Source organism: Hyalella azteca, unplaced genomic scaffold, assembly GCF_000764305.2.
Source record: "Hyalella azteca isolate HAZT.00-mixed unplaced genomic scaffold, Hazt_2.0.2 contig4313, whole genome shotgun sequence".
In the NCBI taxonomy this organism is placed as follows: domain Eukaryota; kingdom Metazoa; phylum Arthropoda; class Malacostraca; order Amphipoda; family Hyalellidae; genus Hyalella; species Hyalella azteca.
Window position 1 is genome coordinate 16,774 of NW_025934533.1, and position 14,480 is coordinate 31,253.

Genomic DNA, 14,480 nt, shown 5'->3' on the forward strand with positions numbered 1-14,480 from the left:
GGAGATTGGCTTAACCCTCTACCGCCGTATATGTCACTCTCCGGGAACATAACTTCCAAATTATATCATGCGTAAACTATTTAGTGTAGCAACCTGAGGACGTTTGTACGCAACAGAGAACATTTTAAAGTTGTCGTACGTGGCGGCAACCATCAGTGCAAGTCATTTTGCGCTCACTAGAACGTATCCTTTTTGGGGAGTAGGCGCGTGACAATAGTGCTCCGTTTACTCGTGTCAGGCGATACAGGGTTAAATGGAAATACTCCAAATTTGGATTCTACATGTTGTTATTGTGAGCTCGTTTTGTAAACAATTCTTCATTTCTCTACCTTCGAAAATGGCTGTTCGAAAATATGTGATCAGAAAAATCCTTTATACGTACCAACTTTCAGCACTTAACAAAATAATTTACAAATGGAGCTAAATATAACAGTCCTTAATCGGAAAAAAGTTATATATAGATTCAAACAGATATTTGTAATGTAATAAATCCTCTTAAACAAGATAAGAGTAACAACGCAAAATTTATCAAAAAAATTTGACTATCTTCAAGTTTCTGGGTCCGTCGCACAAAATAAGAGATAGTCGACAAATATTAACGCTGTATAGTCTGGCATGAGAACTCGTAACTGCCTTACAATGTCTGATTTTTTTTAACTCTAGTCATTTCTTTGGTCATAAGTGGAGGCCACAAACGCGTAGCTGCTCGATAAAAGTAGAATATAATTTTTAAGCATATAAAAATATTTTTTACTGAACCACAATCCAACATAGTTGACAATCAAATTAATTTCGTTCGGGGCCAATCAGTCGCACTTAAATTTTCTTGTACACTCAGTAAAATGAATACGTCATTTCGTCCACGCAGTGGCATATTTAATTGCACAGCAAGCGCATATATTGGACGTAGCACTGATACGTCCTAATGCCGATTCAAAATACAAGGGGGCGAAAAAGAGCACCGCTATTCGGACCAAGTCGATCATTTTTCTCAGTGTACAGACAAGATTTAGAGAATACGTTATTCATTTCCACCCTTACAACGTCTACGTACATGAGTATGAGAGTCAATTATGTAAAAAAAACTCGTGTTTACAACTTTTAAACACAGCACCAATTCCCGACCTCCAATAACAAAACTTTATCAGGCAATCGATGCCAAAGGCGATTTAAAATCGGCAAAGCTTACATATCATCCCTATTTCAAAGCAGTACAGCAGTCTGAACTGAACGCATTTCAGCTTCACAAACGAAAGTACGAGTCGCATTTGGCAGGCAAGTTAACGCTTCCATTAGTAAGTAAATAACGTTAAATTGCACAGGGATTCAATTTGTTAGCAATAATATGACCAGCATCACCTGAAATTAATTGATTGATCCTATAGAAACGTTAACTTACCGTGTAAAGATTTAATTTCTGTATTGTATTTATTTCGCATCTACAATAGAAAGAAAGTAAAAATGAATAGATTTGAACTGAGAGTAACAATAAAAAAAAATAATAATTTCAGAACTATCGTTTTGTCATTCAAAATCCAACGCTAGCTTCGCATTTCAAACACGTGTGAAGAAACTTCGCTTATAACACAACTACGCGGACCTTTTTCTATTGACCAAATCAATAAAAGACGATTCTCTTAAAAAATACTCATCTCTAAACTAATGATGAACAGGAGCTCTGAATTACACAAACTAAAATGCGAAAAAACAATTAATATTTAATGGCCAAGTAATCCGATACTTCACTTGCTATCCTTCAACATAGATAAACTGATAAACGATGAGAGTCACGAGTTACTTCGTCTACCTATGATATTGAACTACTTTAAAACATCGATTCGACTCGAGAATCACGTCATGGTAAGAAAATAATTTAACGAACAACTAATATGAATGACAACGTGAAACGGGAATTCAACACTAAGTCTCACAAGCACAAATATTTCCGGAAGACTAAAATTTCAGAAGCGTTTTTAAAAAGCGTGCAATTTAACATTCGAAACAAAGTTAAACTTAAAAGATGGATGCAACCTAGTGGTGCAGCTTTGGTAAGTATTCATTTTTGCCCTCCCAAGCTTCACATCAAGGATTGTAGCACAAAACAGTATTTATGAACAGTTTTGAATGCATTCCCTTCGTCGCCTTCTAAACAATAAGTAGTCATTTCTTCTTCATAGTTAGTCAGAACTGGCAAAGCAGCAACTAGCGTGAGTTGTACTAGTAGGCCTGATAGACATCAATACACACAAATTTGATCACTTTCAGTATGCCAGCGTTAGTTTTTCTGCTTGGTGCGTTGAATTTTGATCCTTATTTCACCACATCTTCAACATCTCCACAATACTCGGACTCACAATTCACGAGCAGAAGCAAACAGCCTGCTAATCAAGAAAGGAGTCGCTAAACCATTAGTATGTTTAGTCTACTGCCGCAGGACGAAGTAAAATATATTCGAGTCTGTCGATAAAACCGCGATGAGCATTATACGTCACCAAAGGTCCTGGCAATCAGCGCTTTTCATGTAGCCATCTCAAGATATTTATGATTTAAGTAATGAGATTATCAATCATAATTTGCGGGGCCAGCCATGTTTCTTACGACTTGCTAACTTTTTTGGCGAGTTGTTTCAAAACTGCAGTTAATTTCACATATGATAGGAATAAAAATTTTCAAGCCAGACGGTAAATAATGGTCTCAACGGAGTGCAATACGTACAAGTTCGAAAAACGGTCAGTAACAAAGGCTCTAATTTGCAGTTAGTGTCTCAGGAATGTTTTGGTGAAGTTGAGGCACTTACGAAGCCATACTTTTGGCTGCAACAGTGGAAAAATCATGCGATGAAAAGCATATAGAAGTTCTGCTTCAGCTCGAGTTTAACGAACACAGAAGGTTAAATGTAAGTCTGAATAAATAACGCACACAAAAAATAAACAGTGAAACATACTAAATGTGTTCAAAAATTTCAAGACTAAACGAATGAATTAAACTGAGAATAAAAACTTGTGACGCATGATTTATGATCTATAAGAAAATGATGATGAGGATTTAATCATTGATATTGATGATGCAAGAATGCGCAAGGTAGGGAGATTCAATCGTTTTCATATGTACACAACAGGGCAGCTGTGTACACACGGAATAACATTTCGGAGAGGCACACAACTGGAGCGCAGCCGGCGCGAAGGTACAGCAACGGCGACACAACAGGCGTGCCTGACGTGTTTCCAAGTGCCATCACTCAAGCAACGGCGTCGGCATATTGGGCGAGGACTAAGGTGTCAGAGTCGGCATACAGGCCGGAGACTAGTGCGCCAGAGTCGACATATAAAGCAGAAATTAAGTGTCAGAGTCGGCATGCTGGGCGTCAGAGTCGGCATGTAGGCCTGGGACCAAGGCATCAGACTCGGCATGTAAGGCGGACATTTAGGTGTCATAGTCGGCTTGTAGGGCGGGGACTAAGGTGTCAGCGTCAGTATGTCGGGCATGAACTCAAGCGTCAGCAAGAGCTTTGAGTGTGGGCACTACACGTCAGCGTGGGCATTGATTATGGGCAATAGGCGTCAGCATTGAGTGTGGGCACTAGGCGACAGCCCTGAGTGTGGGCACTAGGCGTCAGCATTGAGTGTGGGCACTAGGCGTCGGCGTCGGCGTGAAGGGCGGGAAGGCGCTCCCCGTAGCAGTGTTTAGCTCGAGGGTCGCGGTAGAGCGTCTCGTGCTGCACGGACTGGCTGGAAGTGCGGCACTTGACGAGGCACAGCTCGAACTGGTCCGAGACTGACGCGTACAGCGGGGAACCCTCGCTCACCTGTTTCAGCACCCGCTTCAGCAGACTCTTCTGGTGAGTAATAAAATCGTATTACAGGAATGATAATAATGGTAATAATGTCTGTAAATTCTTTTTTTCGGGGTTGTACCTTTGCTAAGCAAAGTGTTCTGTCAAAAAATTATACAATACCGTATGTAAGAAATATTTTATTTCACTGAATTTTAAAATATCTTTCATGCTTCCTACTTTTTCTTCTGACGTGTGATCAGAGCCATAAAATGGTATTCCAGGAACATATACAATGGTACTTGAATTAATGCCAGTATTGATCTATAACTACCGGTACTTACATTTTAATTATCAATGCACGGTCGGTAATTATTAATTGATCAAATAAACGCAGGATATTCTTCTTAGTGATCACCAGTTACAGGCTCATTATCTTTGCCTCATGGACCATTCCAGAGAAGACTGGATGCAACGTCACCTCGTCTGGATGCAACGTCACCTCGTCTGGATGCAACGTCATCTCGTCTGGATGCAACATCAACACCTCGGCTGGATGCAACATCACCTTGTCTGGATGCAACGTCACCTCGTCTGGATGCAATGTCACCTCGTCTGGATGCAACGTCACCTCGTCTGACTGCAATATTACCTTTTCTAGAAGCAATATCACCAGATGCCTTTATCCAGGCATATTAATATTATCAGCATGTAATTTCACCTTGTCAGGATGCATGCAGCAGGAGACGCAGTACTCGTAGATGGCACAGCAGTGCTGAGAATTGCACGTCAGGCAATGGTGCCGGAATGTGTTGCTTGCTGTTGGGTCACAACATCCGCTGCCAAGGCGGTCTGAGCGCTGGCACACATAACCTGGAGCACAAGTTACATTTAAAATGCATTTCAAGTAGTAGGTACTTTTCAATCATCATATGATAAAATACATGATATTCAAATACTGCATATGAATTTATTTTTCCATGGAAAAAAATCTGTAATGAATAGGAGAGTAACATGAGCCTAACAAATTTTAAGGGTGCATGGCATACCATGTGAAAAAAAATGTACTTCACAAATTCCTATGCTTGAACACCTCACTTTTAATGAGATTGATTCAATGACCATGAAGATCTCTGAAGAACTGAATGGCATTAAAATGCAATGCTGAAAAATTAGGGGCCTTAATTCAAACATGAATGGCCAAAAAAATTCAAATACTAAAAAGTTTCCTTGAGGAAGCAATTAGATCAAATAGCCGGATATAGGATAAGTGAAAGAAAAGCAAAAATTGCATCTTATTTACCTCTGTCATCAGCAAGCAGTGCTTTTCCTTGCACAGAATTCCTGCATGTAATGACACTTGGCTGAGTGGAGTTACCCCAAGGCTGCCCTTCAGTCGGCAGGTCCCATTGGAACTCCTTCTGTCGGACGCTGATGTCTGGGTCTCCTGTTACTTTGTTGTCCAGCGACGAAAAAGTCTGTAAAATATATGCTAGTCAATCTGTTGCACAGTCAGAAAAAATAAATCAAGCAACACAATACATTTTTAATTGGCTTATAACACCAATTCTGTATTGATAATCATACTGAATTATGTCTTTGTGGAACAGGAAATACAGAATATATCAGTCAGAATTTTGAAAAAACAGTTGAGATGCTAAGATTTACCATATACCAGTATACTGAATAAGTGCATTCATCAAAGGATAATAATCTATTCAAGATGGCTATCATAAATTATGATAAAAGCATGGGATAGTGTTACTTTTGATATAAAAAATTAGTCTATCATAAGTTCATAACCCACGTAGAAGCTGTGTCAATACCTCATATCCATTCACAGTCACAAGAAAAAGTACTGTATCTATATACAAGAATATAACTCTAGCAGAACATGACCATACCCCAACTATGCACTAACAGCAAAAAAAAAATTGTTTTACTATTATTACCTACTAGGGAAAAATTTGATATATATTTTTTTTAATTTATGTACAATGCCAAGAATCCTATATCTATATAAATTCCCATTTGAATGCCATTAGTTAAAATTGGAGGAGTCATAAAAAATCAAACTACCTAATACTTATGCCCTAATTATAAAAACTACAAATTGAAAAATCTACATCATGATGGGATAACTTTCATAATTTTCCACTTTCTAAAAAATCTTGCAGCTAAAACTTTATTTTCAAATTAATATGTACGTTATTCTTCCTCTTAAGAAAAACATGCTAACTTCTGAAATGATGGCAAAGTCTTTATTGAAACTTTAGAAACCAGAGACAAGTATTATTAATCATGTTAAAATTTACATCAGTCATTTTAGTTAATGAAATATTACTGCTCCTTCATTTCATATATGTACTACCAATAAAAGAATATTTTTATTCATTTCCAATACATTGCCTTAGCATCAGTTTATTTTCAAACAACTATACCTATATTTTCAAACATATTCAATGCCAGATGCCTCCATTCCTCTGCTGACTGCTTGCAAAAATATCTCCTTGCCAGCACTCGATGAATATAAAAAGAACTGAGATCCCTTGTATAGATTGAGGCTAGTTCCATGGCTGAGTAAGCTTCAAACAATGACAAATAAGAAAGAAATTACCAATAAAAATCAATCATCCAGAACACCCTGCAAGTATATTGCACAATCACATAGAATAGCAAATGCAAAAAACAAGCTGAAGAAAAGAAAGAAACTGCTAACTTGTCTGATCTGAGCAGTACTATGTAGAACTTGTATGGAGAATTTCATAACAACTTTATTACAGTTCAAATAGATTTGTAAGGGCCCAATTATTTATTTGCATATATAAATGTACTTACTCATTCAAGCAATTCTGAGGAATGTATATACTAGTCAGTTATACTTACATTGTCAAAGAAAACTACACAACAATAAAGGATGAATGCGCCAGATAACACTAGCGCCACAATGTTGTTGCGTATCATCCGTACAATCCTTGCAGCCAACATCACATCTGTGGTGTTAACAGGTTCAAATGCTACACCTTCAGTGTCATTACTACAACATTTTTGACCTATTTCCTGCAAATAATAGAAGCAAAAATAATTATCAAAGGTAGATATTCTTTTCAATTCTTTTATGGCATGTGGCACATTGTAACTGCAGTGAACAACTCCCTGTTTGGGTAATGTCAAATTTAAGTTTACAAAAAATAGATTTAATCCACATTGAGTTTTAAATGTTGGAAAGTGGTTTCAAAATTTATGCACTTCCTTATAAGTGTCCAGATATAATAGCAGTGGCCTTAGCAGTGATGCCTTCAGAATTTCAATCTCAAAAATTCACATATTCAAAATTAATAATTTGGTAAATAAACAAAATAGATAGGTATATGATGCAAAAATAATGATCAGTTATTAATATCAGAAATCTTATTTGAAATGGTTTCAGTTTAAAAATTTGTAGGGAAAAGCACCTAAATCACAGCTTATAGGACCAGCATTTAAACAAGTAAGCAAGAGTTGTTTGTGATTTTAATGCTCAATGATTTCTGAGGTTATATTGACCAATCAGTGGCAGAACTATGCAATGCTTATGCAGCTACCCAATGCATGCGTTGGTGTGATGGCTTTGGCATGTTGATCTACGGCTGCAGCCAGTACAAATAAGCATTGTGGGAACAAAGGTAGAATTGTTGTTCATACAACCCAAATCAAATGACAATGAATGGATTTGTTAAGTATTTTATAAATCCAATTTATATACCGTAAACTGGGGTAACTTTGACCACTTTTTTTTCAAAATGATACCATTTTTTCTACTAGATAAGTTAAACTTAAATTAAAACATGCAAAATACAGGTCTATACTCTAGCTTTACTCACCATAAATTGCTGGTTCCTGCCTCTCACAGTTTTGATGTAATTAAAAAAAAAATGCTGGTCTTTTTTACCCCAGCTCTGGGGGTATCTTTGACCGGGTGGTAAAATCAATTTTATTTTTTGGTAAAATAACTCCAAATAACTCCATGCATTGTAGTAGAACTCTTCTAGTTACATAATAATTTTAACTTAATTTCCAAGCCGGTCAATGTTACCCCATCACGGCTGCCATTAGGTGGTCAAAGTTACCCCATTGGGGGGTGGCGCCCCCATTTGCAAATTATGACACTTTTCTCAAATTTGTCTTTTGCATATGTAACTAGAAGAGTTCTAATACAATGCATCAAAACCTGGAGTTATTTTGCCAAAAAATAAAAAAATTGGAGGGGGTACTCTGACAGGCTTTAAAAAATAGTTTTTTTTTGTGGGTCACATTTTAATTTTTTAACCTATTAGATATGCAAACTTTTTAAATCTTTCTATTGTGTTACGTAGCCTCAGTATTAGGTCTTTAATGCCCATTGACAAAATTTTTTTATGTCAAATGGTTTTTGAGTTTTGGGGGTTTTTGTTAAAAAAACAAAAGTGGTCAAAGTTACCCTGGGAGTCAAAGTTACCCCAGTTTACGGTATTGGGATAGAAATGTCACTCCTACTTCAGAAACTGTTCTTGAATATACAAGTGAAAACTAAAGTTCTATAGTCATTAAAGTATATACAAAATGGTCCTAATATATTTTACACCATCAAAAATTATGCAAATTTAATTTACATGAACTGAATATATTTTCGAGGCTTTGAGGCTTAAACACAACAATGACCATTCCACTTCATTACTATGTACATCAAACAAAAAGATTGCCAGTGATGCCTGAACATGAGTGGCAGATGAGACTGCTTAATAGGTTCTTTTCACTTAGATAGCCATTAGTAATTGTAAGAATCAAATTGGCAACTAGGTATTAAAATGCACTGCCACACTGACATCCAGAATCCAGATATAACTTACAAGTTTGAGTGCATGCTTTCATTGCATACACATGTACCGGTATGTGATTTTGCACCTTAAAATAACCTCAACAATGTACATTGTGTTAAACTCTTATTGATAGTATGATTTGTTATTAAATTGTGAAGGTTAATTTGTTGTGTTTGACTTAGAGACAAATTGCTAATAAACTACCATTATTTAGTGTAATTGAAAGTGCAACTTTAATTCCTCCAATTTTTATCTTTTCTATCCTAACTAAAGATTTTAGACCAAAAAAGTAGCCAAGGGACATCAAAAATAATATTTTAAACATAATTTCTAGAATTCCATCCTGTTCTAGTCTTCAATAAAACTAGCATCTTACTGATCCAGCATGGAATTCTGGATAGGTAATATTTTCTCACATTTATATAACCAAATTGGATCAGAAGGCCTACCATGATACACCTCCTACCGGGCACTGCTATGCTAAGCTGTACGGTACAGTGATCTCATGCAAGGCTGCCGCTAGTCTGAGGATCTCCGTCGCATCATTCTCAAATAGCTTCACTACCGTCAAACAGGGTAATAAGGGATGGGCGGGGTAAATTGAGACAGTCATCCCACACATCGTAGAAATGTTGTAGCAGCTAAACTAATCAAAATATAACAAAACTATAAATAGTGGCTTAAAGTTCAACATTTTTAACATCTATGTAGCATAAAGAAATCTATGTAAGAAATCATACAATCACTACATATGGTACCTCTAAAAAATCCGTGAAAAAGTGTGAAAAGTGAGATTTTGGAAATGTACCTCTGCTAAGGTCTGTAGCAAAAAAAAATATTTGGCGTAACAAAAAATTTTACTTATGGTACATAAAAGTTGCACACACAGGACGGAGTAATGAGGGACAACCCCACAACCCCCCCATCCCCGCCAGGGTAATAAGAGACACCCCTGAAAATGCATTCACAATAGAACCTTGATCAGCAAAGGCTCCAGTTAATGAAAAAATCAATTAACAACAAAAAAATATTTGATTATTTACCTTGCTGGCTTGCTCAGCAAAAAAAATTGCACTCAATGAAAAATCAATACATCATTGATCATCAAAAAATTGTGCAGAGAATGCCATACATAGAATTTTGCACCAGGCAACATAAAATGAAAAGTAATTGACCTAAACTATGATTTATTTCTCTAAAAAATATGATGGTTGTCACTAGAACATTCCTTTCTGTTACAGGTATGTTTTTAACATGTTTTTCTTTACTCAGCTTTGCGTTTGTTTGTTTGTTTGTTGTTAACATTGACAACAAAAATTAGCCCACTTCTGATTGCTCTAGAGCTCTGAAATTTGGCATGCAGGCTATTTTTGCCTAACAATTTCAGATGCAATCCTAAAAACTAGCAATTAAGAGACCTAAATTAGCTTAATTGAGTAAAGCATATATATATATAGTATGACGTGCGGGCGCTCACGTTATAGACGAGCAGGCGCTGACGCTGCGTATATCATCTATACGTACGTCAAGTCAAGTAAATTGGCTTGCAACAATGTTTTTCATGTGTAGCAACGGACTAAAAAGGAGAAAATAAAATATGTAAAAAAACTTAAAAAAAACACATTTTTCTTGTGGACTAAAAAGTAGAAAATAAATTATGGCTTGCCCCAAAAAACGTGGGTCGGGCTTTACGTTCACCATCAAATTTCCAAAATTTGTGTGTTGTGTGCTTTTTGCTTTAATCATAAATCTGCGTCTGCCCAACACACGTTTTTTGGGGCGAGCCTTACTTTATTTTCTACTTTTTAGTCCACAAGAAAAATGTGGTTTTTTGAAAAGTTTTTTTTTACGTATTTCATTACTCCACTGTGCAGAGAGTGAACGAAGATTTAAAGACCTACGGCAACGCATTATCGGCAAAATTTTCGCCTTCAGAAGATCTTGCTGACACATTTAGATTGAAATTCTTGCGTTTAATATATTTCTCAGTCTTCAGCCAACTATTTAGAAAAAAGTAAGGTTTCCGGTACGTTGGATGGATTACGATGCAGCGAAGCTTGTCCGGAAATCAGTTGCGATGAGTTCCCGCAAAAAATGTAAACAACATTTTTTCGATTGCGTAGTTTTGGTTGCATTAGAGCGGTCACACAGCTTTATTACTTGTTCAGTTGACACTTGCTGTACAACCGGACTGTTTTTAGGGTAAAATTAGTTATTTGGGGTAACACGTGCATGCAACCTTGTAATAAGTTCGTGGCTTGTAAATAGTTCGTCATTACTCAGCGTAAATGGCTTTTCATTAAAAATTACCCGGCGACGCATCTTTAAAATGGCCGGCGACGCTTTGGGCTTAAAAATCCATATATTGCCGACGCTGCATCCACCCTCTGCATAGTGGTCATAGTGGCAAACCACTGATTTTTTAGAATCAGTTCATTTTTAATTTCCTCATTTACTCAAGATTTTAACAGATTTCTTATGTATGATAATTCTGGTATCCAAGATACTTTACTGGTCTACTTATAGGACTAAAAAATGAACTTGAGGAGGAGTCTAAAAAACTCTCTGCTTTGCCACTATGATTTAGTGGTCATTACTATCTTTTTTGTTATAGTGAATTCACTTGACCCAATTAAAATGGTGTGAAATTACAAACCATCCTTAGCATCCTATAAGCTTACAGATACAGAAGAAAAGCCATATGGCTTCTGATATGAAGCTTGCAGTGGACAAGGTTGTTGTCAATGCTCAATGGCATGTTCATGGTCATGGATATGGTAATTATCAGTAATATCACATCAATAATAAGGTAGGTAATGCATGGATATGGTAATATCATATCAATAAAGGAAAAACAAGTAAAAATCACAAAAATGTGATTTATTCTACATCTACATCATCTACAAAGGAGAAAGAGGATTTTGGAGCCTACTGTTAGTCTGTTAGTAATGAATGAGCATACTCTGCAGGCTCCAGAGTAGAGTCCAGACTGTAGCTCTGACTGCTCTGTTTCCTCAACACCTAGTCTGGAAAAGTCCTATTTTTGTCTGAAATATCGCAGCTCTAATATCATATAATTTCAGTAGGTATGAAATCTCGCGGCTCGAATGTCAAATCACGGCTGGCAAATCCATAAAACCACGGCTCGAAAAATTCAGTCGCGGCTCGCCAAGTAGATATATTCCATACTACTGATACTAGCTCAACAGTCAACACAACAGAGCTACAAGAAAACAGAGTCCTGTAGCTCCATATTCTCTGTTGCCTCAACAGTCAACACTGTTGCATATGAATTGACTGTTGACATTGAGCCCTGAGCCTCAGGATAGCACTGGATGTTGATGATCAGGCCAGACAGCATCAAATACTTTCTTCCATACTAGACTACTGCAGTATTGCAGACGCAGAGGAACTAAGGTCTTACTGTCTTAGGAACTAGGAACTTAGGAAGTATGGTCAAAAGATGCCTTTCTCTTTTGGTCTTCCTAAGTTCTTGGTTTGAAGACTCAATCAATGCCATCATTATTTTTTGTCTGCATTTTTTCACCATCCCCGGGCATCCCAGTCACTATCTGCTAAGATCCCTGTCCCTGCTAAGTTGCTAACCCTGCAAGTTGAGAAGCACTTAGTTTGCTTTCTAAGTTTTGGGAGTTCACAGGTGAGCCAGGAGCTTGAAAGCCATCTTTTTGAGGTAGAGACTAGAGACATGACTCGGAAGCAGGTGGTTTGCACCGTTTGCTTAGGGGCTTCGGTTATTACACTTTACTTCAATACACAACACAGCTACCTGTTTTCTTCTAGGGTCTGCGTCACAGCCGACTACTTAAGAACTACACACCACAAGTCTTACTTCAACGAGTGACCAAACGAAACTCCATGATAATTTACGCCTTACGGGATTGTTTACGTTTTCTGATCACTGTGACGTCACAACTCACAAGAAAGATACACTGAAAGGCGGAAATTCTCGTGGGATAACCTCATAGTTGAACTAGTAGAAGCATGGGTCAAAAGGTTGACCCACGAGAAGTTCCGTCTTTCAGTTCACTCTTTCTTGTTACGTCACGTAGATCGAGAAACGTAAACAAACCCGTCATTCCCACGACGGATTGGTTGACTGGTTTGATCGCATTTCGGTGATTGGTTAATGCCCGTGACGTCACTAAAATTATGGACCTGCAGTGACGTATGGTGAACCACATGGTTGAACTATATATACTAGTTCAACCATCGGTCAACCATATATGATTTAACTACCTTAACTCAAGAAATAAACTAATATCTCTGTGATCATATTTGGAATACTAACCACCTTATTATTATTGTTGTAATGAGCTAATTATTATTACAAACTTCATAGTTAACTCATATTCCTACTCAAACTCTGTGGGACTAAAATTATGGTAAAATAAATTCCTCCCCATTGACCTTTCTGAGTGCTATCTGGGTGCAACCAAGGGGCACTCTATGGTATGCAGCTCAACCTCTGCAATGACTGCCCTTTACAAGGAGTGCTTTTGCTTGACTCTAAATAAATAATGCTTTTCCCTTTTCTCCATCAGAGACCTGCCCAAACAAGACTCCTTTTATAGCAGTTTCTAATTGTAACCTTAGTTATTGGCCAACTCGGGTTCAAGAAGCTCCGGGCTGCGCGGCCCAGGAGCTAGTGCCGTGACTCTTGTATGAGGCAAAGTGTAGGGCATGCCTTGAGTAAAAAACTATGCTGGGAGCATCAATTGTAGAATTGAGTACCCGACAATAAAAAGATTGAGTCATTTTAATGGATTTATGAACCATAACTGCAACATTGACCATTGTCAGAGCACAATACATTGTCCAAATAAAGTCCGATCAAATGATCAAAAAAATTGTGAAAGTATAGTGTTTACTATAGCCGCATAAACCACAACAAAAGGAGTGCATTAGTGAGGCCAGCTTTGTCCAACATCACACTTTAGCTCGTACATTACTTTTACGAGGAAACTTTTAAATGCGGAAAAGCATGTCAAATCACATTCGCGAACCCCCCTTAATTAAAGATAGCGTTGAAAATAATTCGCAAACATACACAGTTGATTCCCGTTTATACACTCCCGCTTGCGTACGACCAGTTGTTCTCAAGCAATCGCCATCGTTCGCAAGTATGGCAATTACGTTCTCAATACTTTTTAAACGTGATGATTCTATAGTTAGGTCAAAAAACAAGTGAAAGTTGCATGAATCTTTGTTTTAGAGTTATATGTATCTTTGTTCAGTTAATGTGTGGCAAAAGCTATGGCGTCATTTATACTCGGTTAATATATGTTCGGTCGGTACAAGGTATTCAAAACTTTTCAACCTTTTTGTCATATTTTACATGCCGCACAAATCATTTAACATATGAACTATAAACTAATCATCAACATATGTTGCTAAATTAAAGCGTAGAAACAACTATTACCCGGGTATTCATCGGGAAAGATCTGAAAGTTCCCAAGGAAATCGAGACAAATTTGCCCAGTGACTTTGGAATGCACATGCATGTTCATTGGAAGTGTATTAAATATTTTATGGTATATAGGTTGAATAACACTAAAAATTTATCCCCTCAAATACTTCGACAAAAATTATCGCCTGAATATACCGCTTACACTGGAACTGCAACAAACACAGAGCACGCAGATCATTCGTGACGATCCGGTATTCATTGAAATGAATTTATCGCAAGGACTACTACACACAGGACATGCATAGCCTATGTCCAGCCTCTGCTAGCAGAGGCGATCGCCTACACTATGGAAATGCTGTTGTTTTAGTGGCATCAACAAATGATATGCCCATAATTGTTTCATACAATAGTATTACAATGTGTGTAGTAGTCCTTGGTCAGA

At 37.3% G+C, this 14,480-nt stretch overlaps 1 protein-coding gene across 1 annotated transcript; it reads right to left on the reverse strand.

Annotated features, from left to right (window-relative positions):
* Window positions 1-269: 269 nt before the first annotated feature.
* On the reverse strand, window positions 270-7,650 carry LOC108665874 (SREBP regulating gene protein). Its single transcript, XM_018152682.2, has 5 exons — window positions 7,636-7,650; window positions 6,659-6,832; window positions 5,076-5,250; window positions 4,494-4,645; window positions 270-3,835 (listed from the first exon to the last, which is right to left on the reverse strand). The coding sequence occupies exons 1-5, from the start codon at window positions 7,636-7,638 to the stop codon at window positions 3,632-3,634; spliced, it is 708 nt and encodes a 235-aa protein (XP_018008171.2). The 5' UTR covers window positions 7,639-7,650; the 3' UTR covers window positions 270-3,631.
* Window positions 7,651-14,480: the final 6,830 nt, after the last annotated feature.